This window comes from Gigantopelta aegis, chromosome 9, assembly GCF_016097555.1.
Source record: "Gigantopelta aegis isolate Gae_Host chromosome 9, Gae_host_genome, whole genome shotgun sequence".
Lineage (NCBI taxonomy): Eukaryota > Metazoa > Mollusca > Gastropoda > Neomphalida > Peltospiridae > Gigantopelta > Gigantopelta aegis.
The window spans coordinates 77581088-77605697 of record NC_054707.1 but is presented as its reverse complement, the minus strand read 5'-3'; the positions used below and the strand labels follow the sequence as shown (position 1 = coordinate 77605697).

Here is a 24610-nt window from a genome sequence, read left to right as displayed (position 1 = left end):
TCCAAGACCCAATAGCCACTCATGAACATGGTATAGTTAATATATATACACACATTCTTAATAGATCCAAGACCCAATAGCCACTCATGAACATGGTACAGTTAACATATATACACACATTCTTAATAGATCCAAGACCCAATAGCCACTCATGAACATGGTACAGTTAACATATATACACACATTCTTAATAGATCCAAGACCCAATAGCCACTCATGAACATGGTATAGTTAACATATATACACACATTCTTAACTACTCAAAAGAATTTAAGGGTCAAAAATTTATAACCAAATAAGTTTCAGAGTGTATTAGATTGATAATGTAAACTACACCAAAAATTTAATTTATTGTTCCATATTTACAAAAACAACAAATAAACGTCACTGTATACAAGAAAGTCACATGACATGCTGTCAAAGTTGAAGGTTGTCAAACATGGATTTTACACATTAGAACATTCGTTTAATAGTGTGTGAATCCAACCCTGGTGCGAATACACTCGACACATCGTTGCCTCATGCTGTTGATCAGACGTCTGAAGAACTCTTGGGGAATGGCCTGCCACTCTGCCATAAGAAGTTGACCCAGATCATGAAGGTTGGCCGGAGGGGCATGGTTATCCCGAACTCTCCTGTCTAATTCGTCCCAGGCGTTCTCTATTGGGGCCAAGTCAGGCGAATATGCTGGCCAATCCATCCTGGCGATACCTTGTTGTCTGAGAAAGTCCGTTACCACCCTGGCGCGGTGGGGTCTGGCATTGTCATCTTGCAGAACTGCCCCGCCGCCAATCTGCTGAAGGCCTGGGAGAACCAACGGCCGGATAATCTCATTCAGATAGCGGATTCCATTCAGATTGCCATCCACCACATAGAGGGGGGTCCTGTGGTGGATAGAGATGCCGCCCCACACCATGACGCTGCCACCACCAAACCGGTGACGTTGTCTAACGTTAATGTCAGCGAAGCGCTCCCCAGGACGTCTGTAGACACGAACCCGACTGTCGTTGAACTGGAGACTAAACCTGGACTCATCAGTGAACATCACTCGACCCCACTGAACACGTTGCCACCGCAGATGAAGTGTGCACCAGTGACGTCTGGCCGTTCTGTGACGTGGTAGGAGTGGTGGTCGAACAGCCTGGCGACGGCAGCGTAGATTATTGGCTCTCAGACGATTGCGTATGGTTTGATCAGACACTCGAGTTCCAGTCGCAGTCCGCAGATTGTCACGTAATCGGCGTGCAGTGGTTGTGCGTTGACGTAGAGCCATATTTGTGATGTAGCGGTCCTCTCTATTTGTAATGCTTCGGGGTCTTCCCGAACGTGGACGATTTCGAACAGAATTCGTTGCTTGGTACCGTTGCCACAGTCGGCCAACGACACTCTGACTGACACCAAGTCTCAGAGCAACATTTCTTTGCGTATTGCCATCCTGAAGCCAAGCAATAGCCCTTTCTCGATCTTCGATAGTCAGTTGACGTTGTACCATTGTCGAATTTGGAGTGTGCACCGTACATGAACGCAAGCTCCAATTATACGGAAATTCAGCATTGGGAACATGGAATACACACGCAAAGCGTGCAAATAAAGCGCTTTGTGAAAAAGCAAGTTATGGGCACTTAGCAGACCTTTCGCTTTCGCCCTAATTTACGTGCAAATGTAAGCATGTTTTCGCCATTAGAACTAGTCGACAGTGTCAATGACAGTGGATTTTAATTCATTTATGGGTTGCTTAGACCCACTTTCGTCAAAATGGAACAATACCATGTGTTACATTATGGTCTAGCTAATATAATTGACATTCAGAAAATAATGTCGAAAATATCGTCTGACCCTTAAATTCTTTTGAGTAGTATAGACCAAGACCTAATAGCCACTCATAGTTAACATATATACACACATTCTTAATAGACCAAACCAAACAAAACAGAACAGAACAAAACACCCATTCTGTTTCCGACAATAAATGGTTTTCAATAGCTTGGTGGCATCAGATTTAGGAAATTTTGTGAATAGATACAACATATCAACAAAACATGGATAGAGAATCGTTCAGTTAGTTATTTGTTATTTACTCCTGAAACTCTTAAAACCTCTTTGATGGAACTTGACAACATTAGTGAAAATAAATACAGAGATATATTAGTAATTCCATTTTAAAAAATAACAAATAGCTTAAAAGGATTTCAATAAAATTCTGTCACTTACTTTGTCAGTTTCTGACTTTGGAAAGAGCTGGAAATAACAATTAAAATAAGTTTATACATTTACATGCAATACACATAGCAGTTATGGGCAATTCAAATATATTTATAACTACAGTGCTGTCAGAAATAGAATAAAAATGATTTTCGTCGATTATTTCTTACATATTAAACAGACAAGTAAATGTTTTGTAAATATCTATTTAATTATAGTCTACCTAATTTAGCATTTACTTGTTTTGGATCTCATTGATGTACAAGGTGGTGTTTACTCATGAAATTAAAAGAAATATGTCAGTAAACAGGTGATTTGTGCACTTTATTGGAACAGACTATAACAAAGTTTGGTCAACATATATCAATTTCATTGCTGTTACAAATTGTGAGTGAGTTTCTGATGATGGTTTACCACTATTCCTCTCCAAAACTAAATATTTGTAGACATTTATAAGTAACTTTTGAACAAAACTGTCAAGAACCATTTTGAGTTTGTGATCTATTTTCCGGTATTAAAGGTGCTATCTCAAAGTTGCATAATGACAGCTATTGCAAATCATGTTTTTATTACATTTTGCTTTAACATTTAAAGACTACACCTTTAACTATATGCCCAGAAATGATTATAGGAAATGATTTTATCAACTAGTAGAAAATAAATTTTTATTGGAGAATCTTTATCACAAACACATGCTCACATATAACTTCTGATATAGCACCTTTAAGTGGTTGCAAGATTGTGTAAATTTCTACTGTATTTATATTGAATTTATATTCACTAAATATGCTGGTCAAAATTAATAATTTATGCTGCAATTAAAAATAATCAGTTATCTTGCAGTTTTAAATTAAAAGTTTGCTTAAGGGTAGGCCTAAATGAAATTGACACATATCTATCAAAATGTTTTATAGTCTGTTCCAATAAAGGTCACAAATCTCCTGTTTACTGACATTTTAATTTTAATTTCAAGAGTAAACACCACAGTGTACATAAATGAGAGACCAAACAAGTAAATGCTAAATTAGGTAGAGTATCATTAAATAGGTATTTACAAAATATTTACTTGTCAGTTTAATATGTAAGAAATAATTGACGAAAATAATTTTTATTCTATTTCCGACACTACTTTATTATCTTCTAATTTATTAAATATTGCATAGATTAAAAAAAAATCAAAAAATATTTTTTAAAAAGCTCTAAAAACTAAAACATATTATTTTGTCATCTACTTGTAAAAATTGTTTTACATTTTATGTAGATATTATAAACATTAGAACTGTCACAAATGTAAGTGCAAAAAAACAACTAAAAAAACCAAAACATTGTTTGAATACTTTTTGCAAGTTTCAATACAAAGGTCAGTGACAAAGACTTCTATTTTGACACACAAAAAACTTGGCGACTCGGTCTCTATATAAAATGCTGACACAGTTACCTGTGGCTGAAACACGTGTCCCCCATGTTCCTCATCAGTGGTGGCGACGGTGTGGGAAGTGGGCTGGGTGGGGCCTGCATGGTGGAGAGGGTGTTGATGCCGAGGGGACTGGACGAGGCGATAGCAACAAGATCCCCGTTGAGTTTATCTGGCGGTGTGAGCGATCCTGCCATAAGTTGGCTTCCCGCATCTGAAACATATAAAGTTTAGTAAAGAGAAACTGTCTTGGATTTGCTGACATTGTAGCATCTTCTGTCTAATTGAACCTTTTAATGAACTAGAATTACATACATGTATTATTAATACACGTATACCTTTTTTGTTTCATTTAGAATAGTGGTATCTGTATATACCAGGGTGGGAATTGGTGAACTGTGAAAAAAGAGGAAATCTAGTGGGTTCCTGGAATTTCTTGAAATCCTAGGTTAAAATCTGTGCTATCTGACACATTTTGGAGGAAAGGACGATTAACATGCGAGGAAAACAGCTGAATCCACTTTATTGCATATCGGTTTATAGCATAAATCAGTCATTTACATATTATTCTGCTGCACAGAACCGTTTAGCATTAAACCAATACACAGTATTTATGGATGTCCTAATGTATGTCAGGGCTTTAGACTGAATCAAAGTCGAGGCAATAAATGTTGTGTCCAAAATATGTATGCCCAAAATAAGTAAAAACATGCTGACTCCAAAATATTTCTCCTCAAACCACTAAAATGTTAAGTTTAATTAGATTAAAATAACTTGAAATGCATATCTGAATACAACTCAACAGCAGCTGTTAATGACGGTATCGAACCAAAAACAAAAGTCGCTGTTGTGACCCAATTAGTGAGATCTAAAGCCCTGTATGTACATGTTGTAGCCTAAACCGGATTTTACCTTGCAAATATATGAAAATATTTATACATTACGAAGTAACATGAAGTTTGAGCTACTACAAACATTAGGGTGACCAGAAACATACTGGATATATGTGTGTGTGTGTGTGTGTGTGTGCCAAGGCTCCACTACCAGGACAGTCTCTTTACATTATACATGTATGTAAATATAGTACATGTTAGCATGTCTTAACCTTCTAACTACTGCAGGCGAGATATCTCGCCAGATGTCACGCCAGTCAACATACTGTACACTGTATACAGTGCATTCCCCAATTCATATTTCCCGCCGTTTTGCACACGACACTCACAGGAAACCATTTATTAACAGGTTAGACCATCGGGCTAGTAGGTACTGGGTTTGGATCCCAGTCGAGGCATGGGATTTTTAATGCAGATACCGACTCCAAACCCTGAGTGAGTGCTCCGCAAGGCTCAATGGGTAGGTGTAAACCACTTGCACCGACCAGTGATCCATAACTGGTTCAACAAAGGCCATGGTTCGTGCTATCCTGCCTGTGGGAAGCGCAAATAAAAGATCCCTTGCTGCCTGTCGTAAAAAAGAGTAGCCCATGTGGCAACAGCGGGTTTCCTCTAAAAAACAGTGTCAGAATGACCATATGTTTGACGTCCAATAGCCGATGATAAGATAAAAAATCAATGTGCTCTAGTAGCGTTGTTAAATAAAACAAACGTTACTTTATTAACAGGAAACTGAAGACAACTCAAATATTTTTGCTTGACAATAATGGCAGCATGTCGCGGTCATTTTCAGGGATCGAAAGCTGATTGTGACAGCTATTTTGATAATAAATCTGATAGCTTTACCAACAACGAAAATCACCAAATATTGGGATATGGATCGTAGATTGTTTTTTTTTTTAATATTCTGGTCAGAAAGCTACTGTTATTGGGAATATTAGACATAAACACTGGACAGCTGGCCACAAATACCCGCAAGTAAATGCAACTTTTTTTGTCTAATTTTAATCAACATTAACTGATCTAAAATATAAAAATAAGAAAAATACACGAAAATAATACTTATCGATTCAAATACGAACTTTAGTTTATGTATTTATAAAACATTCAAGTGAATATGTGAGTAAAAATTATAAACTTATACCCACTCAACGTGTTTGTTGTCCTAAATTAATCCAGTAGTCTAAAGGTTAAAAAGAGCGGATCTGTTTGATTAATTATCTGTATTACCCCAGCACAAAAATATATCGGCTATCGGATGTCACACAAAGGTAAATACATGTACAATGTATATGAAGATTAACATCAATATCAAAATTCAAAACTTAAATGTAAAGAGTTGCCAACAATTTTTTTTCACTGGTAGGTAAAATTAAAATTAAAATTAAAATTTACAATGAAATTCAGAAAATTTCAAAACAAGTTCAGTATGAAATTAAAATGATTGCTTTTAAAATTTGATTGTACTGCAGCAACTTTAGTACAATGACAGTGCTTACACTTGTTGAGAATAAAGGAATATGTTAAACAGGTAGTCTTAGGCTGATCATCGTCAGGTTCCCTCACCCCCCATCCCAACCAATGACCAATGGCTAGTACATCAAAGACTGTGATATGTACTACACCACTAATGGGAAAGTACACATACACTGTATACACAATATCCACTGCTGCTGTTTTTCAGCAGTAGCTGGTGTGTCAGTCGCAAGTCTCCTCTCTCTCTCTAAACCAAGTGTCAAACTAACCAAATAACTGTAGTTTAAAAACATACTGAGATGCTTTTGAATATTTGTTCCCATTCTGTAAACAAACAGCTGTATCAACCAGTGCTTATTCTATTCTGCGGACATAGTCTTTTCTTTTTTGTAATGGACTTCTGTGCTTACTTGATACTACTGGACACACTAGTGATTATTTCATTTTATCATATAACATTTAGTGAAATATCTCAACATATCAGTGAAATAAAAGTGTTGTCAGTCACTCTGTGATGATAACACATTTTAGAGTGAAAATTTCACTATTTCACTCTAAAATGTGTGATCGTCACTGTAGAAAGTGTTATCTTCACTGTAAGAAAGCCAGAACTATTTTGCTGCTGGCATTTTAAAAATAAAGGTAAACTGCCAAAAGTTATATAATAAATAGAAAATTTCATATTTTTTGTCAAATATAATTTATATTTCATCTCGTGAAGTTTGCAATCATATCACACTCGTTGCACTCGACTCGTGAGATGATTGCAAACTTCACTCAATGAGATATAAATCATATTTGACAAAAAACATGAAATATCCTGTATACACTATGAAATAGTACTTACACTTACTCGGAAGGAAGGCAATGTTTGTTTAACGACAGCCTAGCAAATTTGAAATAGCTGTCACAATTACTGAATTAATCAAATGTCTATAAAGGCCATAAAAGTAACACATTAATGCAATTTAATGATACACCATACTGATTGTAAAATTGGATTATTATTTTTTATCGATTTTTTTTAATGGAGGAATACTGTTACCTGCTTACATGTTAACCTCCTTTACATTTTTTTAAAAAGTAACCCAAACCTCTCACCACCAAACCCAACACTAGTAACACAAACCTGAGTATATTTTATAACTACGATTGAATGCATAAATCAAAATATACTTAAAAACACACCAAAACCCATAAATAAAACAACCGTTACTTTTCTCTTGGGAAAATGAACATCAACATGGCCAATTGAAATCAAGAAACAACATTTGCCAGACATAATCAGCATTTCCCACACTTTGCCAATAATCGTTCAACTCCACACACAAATCTTCGCACACGGATTATACGAGTCATCAATACGTGGCTAGTTGACACTACTGGAAATAGGCAATAGTTCGCCATCGATGAGTGGTTACCCCACCAGATGGACCCATCACACTGTCTACCTCACAGCTGCTTGTGGTTCACACACACGCAGAGAAATTACCTTCCATGACATACTGTGGAAATTCATCATCAAACGGCAAATCCGAAGTGTGCCACATAGTTGTGCTCCACAGAAAAAGGTGAACAAAAAGAAAAAAAAAGAAGAAAAAAATTTAAGAAAAAAAAAAGAGACTAAATTTCCAATCTGATCAAGAAAACAGAATGAAAATATGCTGGAGGCAAAAACTACGAGAATTTCATGTGCGGATATTTTCTACTGATTTCGATTTTTCCAGTTACTAAGATATCTGAAAAGGGCAAGCAAGATTGGGTTTATCAGATATTGATAATGGCAGACACATCTGTTGGAATCTGCTAAGTTCCCACACTTCTTAAGAAGTTATCATCAAACAATATGCCAGTGTTAACATAGCCGGTACAATTAAACACACAATTCTGCACTGCTCACTACTGCATGTAGAATCGGCAAATGGATTTTTCAATTAACACAGAGTAATTAACATTAATTAATTGTAAAGAGTGTGGAAGTATTGTACGCTTCCAATGTCTGCTCCTAAACATTTTTTTTTAAACTACACTGTCCGTGATAATGGCCGACTAGTCTTAATTGACTCTGTCATGTTTTATTTACGAGACAGACAAGTGGCGGTAATTAGGACCAATCAATACACAGTGTGTGCATAGAAAGGAATTATTACTCCCTGGGAAGAAAACCAGCGGAAAACGTCTGTTACCCAAGCCACAAACATCACAGTGCTTTTGATAGTGAACAGTATGTGTGTTGATTATCAAACCTGCTAAATGGAACATCGGCTATAACAACCACCCTAGGAAACACCATAGTTTTTAAACACTAAGGCATATTGTTCATTATTAGAACTGGTTATGATTACTGAAATCAAACATTACTTAGGTTTTATTGTTTAGATTATCCATTTCCGGACAACCGAAGTGTTTCTGGTTATCCTGGTGTTTCTAATAACACAAAATGCATTTTTCATATTTTTAAAAACGTACGTGCATCTGAGAAGTAATGATTATGGAGTCGCATTTTAGTTTATTTTTAAGGGTATTTCAATGTCAAAGCATCTTGTTTCACTCTGTTGTATCCAAATTTGTTACAGGTTTGTAAATTAGTGTCCATTGTTACCAGTTGAAACTAGAGTCTATGTGAAAATTATGCCTTAGTGTTTAAAAACTAGGGTTTGTCCCTTTAATTAAGGGCACACGAGTATATCCACTTTGCACACAAATGTGGATATTTTACCTCAAAACATGTAAACGTTTATCTAGGCTACACTCAAGCTGTAGGTGGGATTTTTTGTACAGCTAGTGCTAGCTAACAATTTAACTAGTCCTTTCTCTTATTAATTAATGCTTGAAAAACCATTGCATTAACACCATGCAATGAATGAATGAATTAATGTTTAACGACACCCCTGCTGCAGCACCCTCAGCTATTGGGTGTCAAACAAAGAAGAATTAAATTTTATGTTTTGTTTAATGACACCATTAGAGCACATTGATTTATTAATAACTACTGAATCATGTCAAACATTACCTCAAAGGAAACCAGCTAAATTTGGATTGAGAAAAAACAAAACAGAAAATGGGTCCACCAAAAGGGTTTAATGCTTCGAACCAAGCACCTCAGTCAGGCGCTAAATCAGGGCTGGGAATTGGTGAACTGTAAACAAGAGGAAATCTAGAAGGGTCCGGGGACATGCTGCATCGCGACGCCTGGCTAAAGCTTACTCGCTCCCATTGCAAATGAAACCAAATAAAAAACACGGCCGCATTTAGATTCATAATGACATCACAACGTAATTTGATGTGTAACATCATCATTTAGATCAGTTTTATGATATCGTAGTGCTAAGATAGCTTCGAAAATCTGGGCACAGAAGTTTACATGACCATTTCCCCCCCTCCCCTGCAGAAAGGACAATTAAAATGCGAGCAAACGCAATGTTCCATGAGAGGAAAACCGCGGATCCGAGGAGAATTCCCACCCCTCCTAAATACCATGGAATTGAACATGGGAGAGCTCCTAAACAGTGCTCTACAAAGCAAGTTCAAATTTACTCTTCCCTGGCCAGTAAAGTATAATATTTTAGTCGCCAGCCACTTATATTCAGTAGCCAGCTAATATATACTTGTAATTAAATCTATTCATCTGCCATTTTACGGCACATTACTAATGCCGTAATTGTTATTAGGACTGCATTCGAATGAACTCGTGAAGAGGTGATTCCTAGTTGTTAAATAGAAATTACAAGTTACTGTTTGTGTCCGGTTCCACTAAAACAGTGAATGACTATTAACTATCATTATTAAATTCCGTACCCAATAATTGTATTAAACAAATTTAAGCGAATTACTATTTTAATGGCACTGCTAAAATATGCATTTAAATTGCAGTACTCATTAAAAGTTAAATAAAAGCAGTGTGATAATATCTGCCAGGCTTCAACGTGTTACTAGTAGTTACCAATCGGCTACCTAACTTTTGGTTTAAATACTATTTATTTTCGTCACATACTGCCTTGTAAATCCATAAATACTGTTTTGTAAATAGTTGTGTCTTTAAGCCGTTTAAAGTCGAGTCATGCAAATAGAAACATGTTTTCATCCTCCACTGGTGAAATGACATTCACGATTGGAGACGTCGTTATCGTGGAGGGACCCATTATCACGATAAGCACGAGACAATTGGAGCGCAGCACAACACATATACAAGCCGACATTTAAAATAATTAACGTTTGAGTTTCAAACAGACACGTAAAGACACAGTGACTCAACAATCTCATTTTAATACATAAATAAAACCTGGCTCTAAACGGGACAGGACAGACTTGGTCCAAAACTGAACTGGGGCCGAATTATTTCCAAACGCTTGATATTCAAGTTAAGGGAGATAACATCATAACGAAGTATTACCTCCCACTTAACGTCACCGTGTTTACTCTTGAATACTGGAAAATTGTTATTCATATTCAAACATTTATTTTTCAAACAAATTACCGATAGAAAACGCGCTTTATGGAAGATAAATTGCTACTGGTCCACAGTGTTTTCCGATGTCCAGTTTTCTTTACAGATCAAAGTAACATTATTGGACAATCGCCAAATGGCGAATGTGATTTTATTTTTTAGATGCCAGAGAATGTTTTTAGTCGCCATGGCGAGTATTTTACTCGCTTTGTAGAGCACTGCTAAAGGCCATTTTTGTCAATCATTATAATTACATAATGCTAAGTGACATGAGGAGAAAATAATGCTGTTATGTTGTTTTCATTGAGACATTAAAACTACCCCCCCCCCCCAAAAAAAAAAATAACCCCACCACAATAAAAACAAAACAAACAAAAACAAACAAACAAAAAACAAAACAAACCCAACAATCTCCCCTCCTAAACATTATTAATAAATGACCCTATAAACAGTTTTGATGAATGGCCGTATGGATAATTTTGCTTTAGGATGAAACCATATTCTAGTTTTGAGAATTGTCCAAAGCAGGATGTCATAAAAGCATGATGTATAAAATAAAATTTCTAACTATGTAACTGGTAATTAAAGTCTGTTTTGTTTAACAACACTAGTAGAGCACATTGGACGTCACAAACAATTGGTAACTTTGACATTTAGTCTTCGAGAGGAAACCTGCTACATTTTTCCATTAGTAGCAAGGGATCTTTTATATGCACCATCCCACACAGGATAGCATATACCACAAGTAATAGCCTAATGGGTCCATCGACAGGGATCAATACAGTCCGACCACACATCAAGTGGGCGCTTTACCACTGGGCTACGTCACGCCCCTATTATGTGGTAATATGCAGTTAGTCATTGAAATTAGTCAGACAACAGCTTGCAGACAGTGACAATAACTAGCTGGCTAAGAACAAGAAACCGGGGATAAGAAATATTTTGCTACCCTAAGACAGTTCAATGATGCTTACAGGTTTGTCCTAAGACAGTTGGATGCTTACAGGTTTGTCAAAGGAACCTACCTGTAGCTACTTATTTCAATAAAATCTTCCTTCCAGATTACATTGCAGGAAAAGGGAAGCATTTTTTTGTTGTAATTTCTAATGAAAAATATACAACAGAGTCTGAGAATTACATTTGTATGTTTTGATAACATAGTAATGACCTGACTCAACAAATGTATTTTTATTATTTTTCCAGTGGTGTACTGGATGGAACGAGAGACAGCCCAATGGGGATTGATCCTAGACTGACTGAGCACTTTACCACTGCTCTATGCCTCTCCCCTTTCCCATTAAAAAGACATACCACAGCAGTTGTGGAGTACAGGTAGCAAAGGAGGACACTGCACAGGTCAAATGTAGAGTGACTGATCCTATGATCCTATGACACACTCTGCACCACCCATGAGTGCTCTACCACTGTACATTCCACATCGCACCCCCCTGCTCCACAAATATGTGTGTGCAGGCCATGCTTGTGCATTCAACAGAAATGGTGAACATTTGCTATGGCTTTCATGTTGTTAAATAAAACTAAATTACTGAACTCTGTGTAACATCTTATCTTGAACGATTTCTACCCACTGGACATTTAGCGATTTCTACCCACTGGACATTTAGCAAAATAAAACTAACTTTTGAAACACATTGCCAAACTCAGTTCACCAAACTGCCAACAATAATTATTTCTGATCCAGCTTTTAACAAGATCCACCTTTTGGAGCTTGTAAAAAGAAAAACTACCATGTGACTGATCAGGAATGCCAACAGTGAGGTCTTGGTGGACGTACACTGGCTGGTTGCCATGACTTAACTAGACATTAAGCTAAATAAAACTGGACTTGACTACATGTATACATAATTCACCAAATTACCATCAAAAATTATTTCTGATACAGCCCAACAGTAAAAAAAAAAGGTGAAAAACTACTTACTATGTTACTGATATGGAAAAAAGTAAAAGTTTGTTTTATTTAATGACGCCACTTGAGCACATTGATTTTTTATCTTATCATCGGCTATTGGATGTCAAACATATGGTCATTCTAACACTGTTTTTTAGTTACTGATGTGGAATGCCAATGGTGATGAGCATACACTGGCATGACTAGACATTAAGCTAAATAAAACTGGCTACATAATTCACTAAATTACCATCGATAGTTATTTCTAATACAGTCCAACAGTTAAAACCCCCCAAAACATCACTTTTTAAAGGCTGAAAAACTACTTACCATGTGACTGATCTGGAATGCCAACAGTGATGCCTTGGTGGCCATACATTGGCTGGTTGCCATGGCGACGGTCAACCAGCTGCTGCTCCTCCTTGACCAGTCCGTTGACCTCAAGCACCCCGGAGTTGGACAGGTCTACTGGATTGTCCACACTGCTGTGTGCCATGTGGCCATTTATGTGCCGATGTTCCGTAGTCCCGTTTAAGATCAGATTATGCGAAGGATCGACTGCTCGGCTGAGCATGTGACCTGACTGAGAAGCAACGAAGCCCGATTCTCCACGGATTGCAAACTGCATGCCATGGTGTGACAGAATAGCGGCTGGTCCATTCAGGGCATACTGCTGCTGCAAAATACAAGAAAAACATGATATTACACATTTTAAAACACAAGAACAGCTGCAACGGACTCTCCACACAGCCACGGCCATGATTTGTCATTGTAAGATTTACTCCCCTTTCAGTTACCTACGAAGTTACCTCCCATTACTGAACAATAACGTTTTCCATAATAGTTGTTTCCCTTTACTTGTCAGAAATGGCCTTAGATTACAGTTATCTTCCCATTTGGTTGTCCAAAATCCGAAAATTTGTCCGCACAAGTAGTCTGCTGTTTGACTGTGATTATTTCATGGCAGATAGCTATGAAGTGGCAACTATTTGACTGAAGTGACAGGGGAGAGCATGTAGTTTGTAAACATGTGTAACTTGTTGACATCGAAAACTTGTCTGTGATAATTCCAGCCCATGCAAAAGTAGTGATTTTTGTGTAAAATTGGTGTACTCCGGCCTGGTTTAGAGGGTGTGTTTGTTTAAACCAATAATGCTGGGAGAAAGAGCTGGACAACAGGGGTTGTCCTTTTCAGGGTATGTGTCCCCCAGGTAAGCAAAGGTACATACAAAAATCCACGGGCCTGCTGATATTAATAAAAATGTTATAGCCACTAAGGCGATATAGAAAACATATAGCGAAATTAATTGTGGTCTGTGGCCTGATATAGTTCATACATTACACCGGTTAAATGCTTGGTTCTGTTGAAAGTATTATAGCCGAAGAGGTGAAATTACACAGACTGATTGTGAATACCACAAGGAATATGAAAACTCTTTTATTTAATTTCTAAATATTTTATTAAATTTAAAAAAAACATTTTTTAAATTTATTCAAAATTAAAATTAAAATGTTTAACTTTTAAATTTCAATATCCTCCAAAATAGCATAAAATGACGTCTGATGTTACTACATGTTGTTGCAATATTTTTTAACCGTTTTTGAGCTAATAATTTGGTAAAAAAGATAAAAAAGTTGGATTTTGTTGGTCAATATTGAGATTTTTAATTTTTTTAAAATATTGAAATTTAATGAGTTTCTCAATTATTGCAATTAGACAGAAGATCTATATCACTACTAAATGTAATTAAACACTTTAAATAAATAGTATACAGTTTTTAACAAGATTAAAAGAAAGAAAGAAATGTTTTATTTAACAACACACTCAACACATTTTATTTACGGTTATATGGTGTCAGACATATGGTTAAGGACCACACAGAGTTTGAGAGAAAACCCACTGTCGCCACTACATGGGCTACTCTTTCTGATTAGCAGCAAGGGATCTTTTATTTGCTCTTCCCACAGGCAGGATAGCACAAACCATGGCCTTTGTTGAACCAGTTATGGATCACTGGTCGGTGCAAGTGGTTGACACCTACCCACTGAGCCTTGCAGAGCACTCACTCAGGGTTTGGAGTCGGTATCTGGATTAAAAATCCCATGCCTCGACTGGGATCTGAACCCAGTACCTACCAGCCTGTAGACTGATGGCCTAACCACGATGCCACCGAGGCCGGTTTAACAAGATTAAGTACTTTAATAATACATTTCACCTACATTTATGTAAATTACACACTTCAATCATTTTTCAAAAATGGTATTTTATCCTTAGAAAATCTAATCAGCTAATATTCTATGCTGTCTGAATGTATTTATTGTGTTCAGTAATCAGATGCTGGTACACTTGTCAAGTTTATTGCAGAAAATGTGCCAAAAAGGTTAATATTTGGCTTGTAATACATATGACAGAATAATCCATAATGCATATCCAGTGGTCATTACTACAAACATCCTTCCAATAAAGAAATACTACACTGAGGTCTCCAAGACACTGGCACATGACTACACTTGTTAACAGTTATCACTGGAAACTGAAAAATATGGTGCAAGTACCTCTTGGTAGGATTTATATCAGCTTTTTGTGCCAAAATCTTCATTTTCAAAGTCAATAAAAAACATATTATAGTGTATAAGTAAGTAACATCTGTAGGGCATATTCATTTTAATATGCATTTATAGGGGCTGTTTTGCCTTTTACCAAGTGGCTACATGTCTAATACAGTAAATGAAGTAGATTCAGTAAATATAGCAGGTCAAAATTGAATCTGAGGCCTATCATGTCTAATTTTCCCTCAAATTAGTGTACACAAAAAAATAGTTGCTGCAAATGCCCCCATTTTGTGACTTTCACCATCCCTCTGACACATTTCTAATAAGGTACCATGAATTCAGTCACCATATCTTTAATAAGCCTCCAATGCTCAATTTTACAGACACAGATTTTAATTTTTTTCTAAAATTTAAGTTTAAGTTTAATATTTCATTAAAAATGAAGTAAAATCTAATGATTGATTTTGTTTTCTTTAAATATTTCAGAATCTTTCCAAGACAACAATGTGTAGATAGAACATATGTAGAAGAAAAAATAGCTATTTATTGTATGAAAAAATTCCATCATTTGATAAAGTTGTTACATTTTGAAGTTGGTGTCCCTCAAGTTTCCACTGCTAAAACTGGCCATGGCAAGGCACTGTAGGTGTTTTAATACAGCCTCTATATACTCTCATTTTAAAGGTGACTTACTGAGCATTGCTTTAATATGTATATCATTGGAATGCATTAGCGTGAGCCAGTTTTTAGGGGGGAAAATGGACTGATGGGCCTCAGATTACAGTTATCTTCCTATTTGGTTGTCCAAAATCCAGAAATTTGTCCGCACATAGTCTGCTGTTTGACTGTGATTATTTCATGGCAGACAACTATGAAGTGGCAACTGTTTGACTGAAGTGACAGGGGAGAGCATGTAGTTTGTAAATGTGTAACTTGTTGACATTGAAGACTTGTTTGTGGTAATTCCGGCCCATGTAAAAATAGTGCTTTTTGTGTAAAATGGGTGTACTCCAGCATGGTTTAGAGGGTGTGTCTGTTTAAACCAATATGCTGGGAGAAAGAGCTGGACAACAGGGGTTGTCCTTTTCAGGGTATGTGTCCCCCATGCAGGCAAAGGTACATACAAAACTTCACGGGCCTGCTGATATTAATAAAAATGTTATAGCCACTAAGGCTTTTTAGAAACATATAGCGAAATTAATTGTGGTCTGAGGCCAGTTATAGAATAGGATATTTGACAAAAAGCTAAGAAATACTAAGAAATTACAGTAACAAACACACATAATTTCTGCTCAAAGTTCAGGCTCGGTCAAAGTTCGAGGTCCACCCAACTTTTGATAGAGCAAGTCCTGTCATTGGTGATAATTGTGAGTACATTTGTTGAGAAAAAAAATTTCTTGGCATTTCTTGAGTTTTTTATCTTGGCAAAAATGTATGCAATTTTATTTCATCAAGTACCTCTGTGTCAAGTAGCCGTGTGCTTGAAACATGTATGGGGGTAACTATATTAAAAAAAAGTACTAAAATTTTGTGCGAACTAGGGTAGTCATAGACGTTACCGATTATCTCTGAAATATGCAGTTTAACCACATTTTTTTCTGATTGACTTTAAGGGTGAGGGGTGGTAGTATTTATATTGGTCGATTGATACGCCGAAGGTAGCAGTTTTAGCCACGCTACTATTGTCATCTATGGGATTTGATTTGGTGGTATACACCCTGTGAAGTTACCTACAAATGTGAGACCAGCCCTATACAACACAACATTTTCTAATTTTATCTGGTTACAAGTAAATGCATAGCTGCATTTTAGACCTGCTTTCAACCACTTGCCTTTAGAAACAGGGAACATTTTGTTTTCAAAATCATGATTAGTAATATTTCTAGTCAATAGAAAATTGATTAGCAACTGCACTATTTAATGTTTTAAAATTGTATAGTGATCTATAGTACACATAATTGTACCGTGTAGTTTTAATTTTTTTAAATTTAATTTCTGTGTGTAATTACTATGAAATAAGTTCAGGCTCGGTCAAAGTTCGAGGTCCACCCAACTTTTGATAGAGCAAGTCCTGTCATTGGTGATAATTGTGAGTACATTTGTTGAGAAAAAAAAGAGTTTTATCTTGGCAAAAATGTATGCAATTTTATTTCATCAAGTACCTCTGTGTCAAGTAGCCGTGTGCTTGAAACATGTATGGGGGTAACTATATTAAAAAAAAGTACTAAAATTTTGTGCGAACTAGGGTAGTCATAGACGTTACCGATTATCTCTGAAATATGCAGTTTAACCACATTTTTTTCTGATTGACTTTAAGGGTGAGGGGTGGTAGTATTTATATTGGTCGATTGATACGCTGAAGGTAGCAGTTTTAGCCACGCTACTATTGTCATCTATGGGATTTGATTTGGTGGTATACACCCTGTGAAGTTACCTACAAATGTGAGACCAGCCCTATACAACACAACATTTTCTAATTTTATCTGGTTACAAGTAAATGCATAGTTTTGTTATCAGTTTAAGCGTTCTAAATTATCAAATATTCAGACAATTTCCAAAAGATGTATTTTAACTGGTACTTACAATAACCAAATATAAACATCATGAAAATTTTGATGGGTACCAAATAGTCACATTAAAACATTTTCTTTAGCAACCGGATATAATAAAAATCATATATATATACAGAAAATTGTTTCAAGCAAGAAGCTGAAAGTTTCCACCAGAGGTATGTACATATAGGCTACTATTTTCTAGAGGACCATTTGTTATTACTAATACTAGTTTAAAAGTATCCACATACTACTACTACTACACATTTTAACGTGGACCATTTACTTTAACAAATATTACTAATACCAATTGGTGTAAACTGTCCAAAGCGCACAACGTAGCAATATATTTAATCTTAAAGTAATTATGAGAAATCATGTAACCACCCCACACTCCATTCTACTAATTAGTGAAGTACCAATCCACTTATGTTTCTCTATAACACAAGTTAACAATCAGTTTGTATGTGCACTTCAAAGTTCAGTTTCTGACTGTTTGTCTGTTAAACACATCGTGACCTTTTGTCAAATTGTCCCCTCCCAATTACCCTCATCATATCAGTGACAAACTAATGACCAAATAATTGCTCTTAGTCTCTTCCTGCAATCTGAGACCATCTAAAAACTAAATTACAGATGCCATGGGAAAAAAGTAAGTCCAGTTTTACATTAAAAAAATAATCCTGTACCTACTCTGCAGAGAACTAGCCTGAGAAGGGGTCTGTCCGAATCATATAGAAAATGGGTGATTGATATCCAATAGCTGACGATTAATAAATCAATGTGCTCTAGTGGTGTTGTTAAACAATACAAACTTTAATTTTTCATGGTACTGGTGATCGGCCAGAATGAGTTTTAACAGCTCAGTTAGAAGGTATAAAGGCAATGTTACGACACATGATGTGAGAACCATATACAAGACACTCGTACTGTGTAGTGTCGCCTTAAAATCACTACATTGATCTCCCTCTTACTAACCAGTACCAACTAAACACTAATCCTTGTCCTCGACAGACAGTCCAGACAGCCAGGGTAGGTTTTAAGGCAAGTGATCACCCATGGATGTAAAATTAATTTTACACATGCTATCAACCATTGATAACTGTACGCTAGCTGCATTTTAGACCTGCTTTCAACCACTTGCCTTTAGAAACAGGGAACATTTTGTTTTCAAAATCATGATTAGTAATATTTCTAGTCAATAGAAAATTGATTAGCAACTGCACTATTTAATGTTTTAAAATTGTATAGTGATCTCTGAAACTTGTGTACCAAATCGCGACACTGAACAAAATGTTCCCAGTTATAAATGTATGTAATGAAAATTAAGTCTCATCCAATTTCTCCCTATTACAACACTGAACAAAATGTTCCCAGTTATAAATGTATGTAATGAAAATAAAGTCTCATCCTATTTCTCCCTATTACGACACTGAACAAAATGTTCCTTGTTATACATGTATGTAATGAAAATTAATTCCCATCCACTTTTTCCTCAATTTTAAAACTAGTTAAAATATTACATATTATTTTAACATATATTACAAATGATGTTAGAGCAATCTGAAATTCCAACTAAAAATATTCTAATCATGTGAGGATTTCTGCTGGTATCTCATTCCTTGAAGGCTGGTAAACCATCAGGTCATCTGTGAGTGTATACCAAGACTGAACTCATGCAACAGGTTCTCATTTGGGTCAAAGGTTGGTGAGGTCACTTGATGAGGCCACCAAGCTGGCTGGGTGCTGTGAGAAAGTTCACGCTTCACTAGCTCTGTGGAAGCTTATCATTATTCCTTAAAAATAAATTACTCTGCTGTGTGTACATTACCTTTACAATATAACTGGGTGAAAGTTTCTTGATAAATGTAATTGATGATTTAAAGTGTATTAATGTGGTCTTTTAGTGCAAATGGGATTTTAACAAGTGGACAATGTTATATATATAGATTGCTGTATGAGTGATGGTAGTATATGACATTCATGGAACGTGTTTGGGAATTATTTTATTATCCAAATGGGACTAAACTGTATGAAACAATTCCCAAACAAGTGCATTAAATATTGTGTGGCACTTACACATATGTGATCATTTATTTATTATGCACAAATTGTGATCATGATTTTAATTGCTTCACAACTGATGTTAGTAACATTCAATGAAATGAGTTACATGGATGCTGCAGCTGAATAATGTCAATTTCACAAATCACAACAGTCGCAAGCTTACAAATGCTATACAGACTAATGACATCAGAAGTGTGCCATAACAACCATTCAATGTATTATTACTGCCCATGCCATAAAGATAGCGTGGGGAAATATGATATTTATGTTCTCATTTATTGTAAACCATGTGGATAATAAACTAATTTATTACCCACCTGGTACACATACTGTTGTAACAATGTCACATGAAGCATCAGTGTTATACAGAAGTGTTCTCCACAAGGTGTAAATTTCACACAAATACAATCTAGACAAACCGGTTGCCATTTGGTAGATTCAGTTTTCTCTGTGCACATAATATGCGCACACACGCACGTGGTCTAGCCTACTATAAGTGGCAAAAAGTTAACATTTTTTATTTACACACTTCAGGGCTTCTAGAATTTTTTATAAAATCCACTAGTCATGGGATCAGTGATTTAAAACTTTACTAGCCACAATTAAAAATTCACTACACCTACTTTACTTTAAGATAGTAATTGGATATGTTACCAGGAGGGAGATGGTGCTTAAAAACACTAACATTAGGGGAGGGGATAGGGGCAGGATATTCATATTAAAAAACTAAAAACTTGACTGCAATATTTGACCAAAAACATTTCACTAGCCATCGGGAATGGCAACAGTAGTTATTTACTAGCCCAACCTTGAATATCACTAGCCATGAGACTGGGGCTACCACAACCTAGAAGCCCGGCACTTACATGCAGCATGTAAATGTTGTGAACTTTCTGCCAGAAGATTATGATAAGGAAACTGCTGTTTAAATTTTATCAAAGTACATGACATGCAGTGTCCAATTTCTAAACATAACTACCCATAAGTACCAAGTTGAGGTAATCATGATCTGTCCAAATGTTTTAATTATGAACCTTAAAATTATTTTCTGTATATATTTAAATTTTACTATTTGGATATGTGCAGCGAACACACAGACACACACTGTTACTTGCCTTGCTGCTTGTCAATTGTGAATTTTCAAAACTAACATTGTAGCAAATTTTATTTTAATTTGACGAAATAATTTCATGCAATAATTTATATTTTATTAAAAAATAAATGGGTTTCAGAAATGTTTATAATTTGACAAACTTTTGTGCTAGCCTTGCTGCTCTAAATGAGAAAGATGCTGACTAAATTTACACATTTATTATGATTTAGATTATAGACCGACACATTAAATATTCGGCGGATCAATTTTAATTTTAGTTTACTGATTAGATGGGTTAAACTAAAGAGCAGAGGCTTCTCATATCATTATACCAGACCCTAATCTAAACTTCAAAAAGTAGAAGTGAATTCTCCCTCCCCAGGATAAATAGAAGACATTTGATAAGAATAGGCAAATTGCACATTTATTGGTACATTTTGTAATGATTCGATATTCTCCACGTTCATTTGGTAATAAGACAAGATAATAAAAATTATTATTAAGTAATTGATCATTAATGCCCCTGCGTGTGCTGTAACCTCACCGTGGTGCAGGGGTGTAACATTCTCTTTGAGAATGGCCAATACAGCACAAAATTAAAGTTTTGAGTAATATTCAGTATCCGTAAAATTCTGTGATATTTGTGTTTTTGCACGGTTCTTTACACTGTTTTTGAATTTTTATATTGATGTTGATCATCACTTTATTTATTTGCATTACCATGGTTTGACACCCAATAGCTGATGTATTTTTCGTGCTGGGGTGTCGTTAAACATTCATTCATTCATTCATTTTTTTGATCATTAATGTACCATTGTTATGTTAAAATTAATGTGATAATTAGTATTTTCTGGCATTACTCAAATAAATGTGGCTGAGAACCAAATAACGCTCGACTAGTTACTGTAAATGGCTTCACATTCCTCAATGTACAGCCGGACACCAAATTAAAAACACAGACTGATAAGGTCAGGGAACATTTTGTCCAGTATCATGACACAATTCGCTACGCAAGTTTCAGAGATCACAACACAATTTTTAAAAATTAAACTTGTAGTTGCTAATCAAATTGTCAAATGACTAGAAATATGGCTAGTCAGGATTCTGAAAACAAAATGTTCCCTGAAGGTGACAAATAAGCTACATTATATGACATAACACAAGTCAGTGTCTTGATGTCTTATTGTGTGATTTTATTTTCTAAATCGGACTAGATCTATAATATTATGGCGACTTTGACTTCTCACTACTGCTAAAACTTGGCAACTTGAGTCGACTTTCAATGAGAGAAACCTCCATTTTCATGGATATATTATGGCCTGTTCTACCTCAGTCTAAAAAAAATGCTCAAGTTTACAGATTTCTTGACAAATAAAATTATTTGAAGGTGGGTAATATATAAAATATCACACTTATTTTCATTAGATACAAAAATGTACACGTATCATTCTAATAATACTTAAAAACAAGTTTAGTATTTTATATTTTTCTTGGATTTCACATCATGAGTGAAAAATCAATTGTCTCTGGACAAATCGACAAACCTTTATGCAGAACCCTGTAATTTTAATGAGATATTTTTAGCGCTGGCCAACTGACACAAATGTTATAACATTTTGACATTGACACAAATATTGCCAAGTACCAGGGCCCTGAGTTTAGACTGTAAACGTTTTTACTTTTATAAGCATCAGACATAATTTGAAGCCTTCATAAAGATGGCAAGCAGAACCGGTGGTGTTAGCAGGTTTCTTTTCTAATATTTTGGGCAAAATATCAGCCACCACAAACAATAAATCTTTACATGTACAATTACATGTAGATAGTAATAATTAGTTGAGGTTTCTGCCAGAGAATGGGAAAAATTACTTAAACTTGGAAATTAATGGATATATTTTTTTAATTTTCAGAAAATTTATAGTAAGAGAACTGGTTTAAAATTTGTGAAAATACATGAAATGCAGTGTCCAATTTCAAAAGATTTCAACCCCATAACCACCTAGTACGGGCACTTAGATCTCTTTTGGTTTTATTATATATGGTACCCTCAAATTATTTTATGACAGAAAGCCTGTTTGTATTCATTATTTAAATTTTTCAGAAACCATATATATATATATATATATATATATATATATATATATATATATATATATATATATATATATATATATATATATATATATAGAATAAACATTTACACACACACACTGTGACACACCACTACTGATATGACCTATATTTGTAATTACAGAGGCCACTGGTGACAACTACTGTAACAGTCACTATGGTTGGATATGGCCTACGTACATGTATATATATATGATATTTGTAAGTACACAGGTCAGTCAATGTTAGAAACTACTGCAACAGTTGCTTATTGACTTGTAATTGCAGAGGTCAGTGACTGTTAAAAATGACTGTGATAACTAGTTACCGCCTAGAAATGCTCACATTGTGGAACACATTTTGGTTTAGCCAATTTGTAGATATGTACATGTATGTTATTTGTTAAGTATGTCCTCAAAAAATTACTAAAATGTGGTTAATTTAAGGAATATTTTATTAGCCAAAAACAAAATGCTGTAGCCACTTTCAATAAAAATTAGCAGTTAGCTAATTTGTCCATGTACATGGTGAGGCCTAGTCTAGATAGCCATATCAACGCTAAATATGGCTAGTAAAATTAATTCTTTGCAGGGTTTTATTTTTAAAATTTTAATTGACGCCCATGGTTTTGATTTTGGGAATTTTAGCATCATTTTACCAAACATGATAAATTTTCAATTTTATTTCATTGATTTAAAATATTATTAACCAGGCCCTATTCTAGTTGGCAAAATGGAGGGGTTTTTTTCCACTGAAAAAAGTCAGATTGTGTCACCAAGTTATTAGCAGTAGTGATAAATCGAAGTCACCATAATGTGCTGGACCTAATCTGATTTCAAAATCAAAATCACACAACAGAAATCAGTTTTAAAAAGTTTTAATGTTTTATTTAACGACGCACTCAACACATTTTATTTACGGTTATATGGCATCAGACATATAGTTAGGGACCACACAGATATTGAAAGAGGAAACCCGCTGTCGCCACTTCACGGACTACTCTTTTCAATTAGCAGCAAGGGATCTTTTAATGCACCATCCCACAGACAGGATAGTACATACCACGGTCTATGTTACACCAGTTGTGGAGCACTGGCTAGAATGAGAAATAGCCCAATGGGTCCACCAACAGGGATCAATCCTAGACCGACCGCACATCAAGCGAACGCTTTACCACTTGACTACATCCCGCCCTGAACAGACATTAAGGCAATTACTTGTGTAGTGTCATAGCTCATATAACACCTGTCGGTCTGCGGTTTTACTTCACATGTACAACATTGCACCATTTGCAGTGACCAGTCAAGGGGTCGGGAATTAGCTCAGCCAGTTGAGTTCTCGCTTGAGGTAGATCCATTCAGCTGACTGGGTTTTTTTCTCATTCCAACCAGTACACCATAATTGGTCAAAGGCTGTGGTATGTGGGAAAGTGCATATAAAAGATCTCTTTCTGCATTAGAAAAAATGTAGCAGGTTTCCTCTATTGACTACAAGTCAGAATTACCAAATGTTTGAGGTCTAGTATCCAAAATTAAAGTCTGGTATCCCCGGGATATCGGGATACCAGTAATCTCAAACACTGACCAATTACACTTTGCCTTTTATAACGTTATTCGGGAGCATACAAATTCTAAAAATATCGGGCGAGACTGTTTATGCAATAGGCGAACTTGTTGGTCTATTTCAACATTGAAAAAACAGGGAAGAAAATGCAGTAATAAACTCTGGGTTGTATACTAGTATAAACAGATTTTATGGCTATACCATCACAGGTTTTTTTTTTTTTGTCTTGAAACTAATTTTATATAAAATTTTATATTGCAATTAGTTTCCAGCATACTTCGTAATTCACCCGAATCATTTCGTATACCCTCGGCATAATCCCGAATGTTTTC

The 24610-nt window shown here is 35.5% G+C and overlaps 1 protein-coding gene across 3 annotated transcripts in view; it reads right to left on the bottom strand.

Annotated features, from left to right (window-relative positions):
• Positions 1-24610, bottom strand: part of LOC121381059 (recombining binding protein suppressor of hairless-like) — a 45294-nt gene that overhangs the window by 16016 nt on the left and 4668 nt on the right. For 2 of the 3 annotated variants that reach the window (XM_041510145.1, XM_041510144.1), the window contains exons 2-4: positions 12672-13017; positions 3641-3830; positions 2212-2238 (exon numbers count right to left, since the gene is read on the bottom strand). In XM_041510145.1, the coding sequence (XP_041366079.1) occupies positions 2212-2238; positions 3641-3830; positions 12672-12969 (515 nt within the window). In that variant the 5' untranslated portion in view covers positions 12970-13017. The remainder of the gene's footprint in view (positions 1-2211; positions 2239-3640; positions 3831-12671; positions 13018-24610) is intronic. The other variant, XM_041510146.1, reaches the window with a different exon arrangement.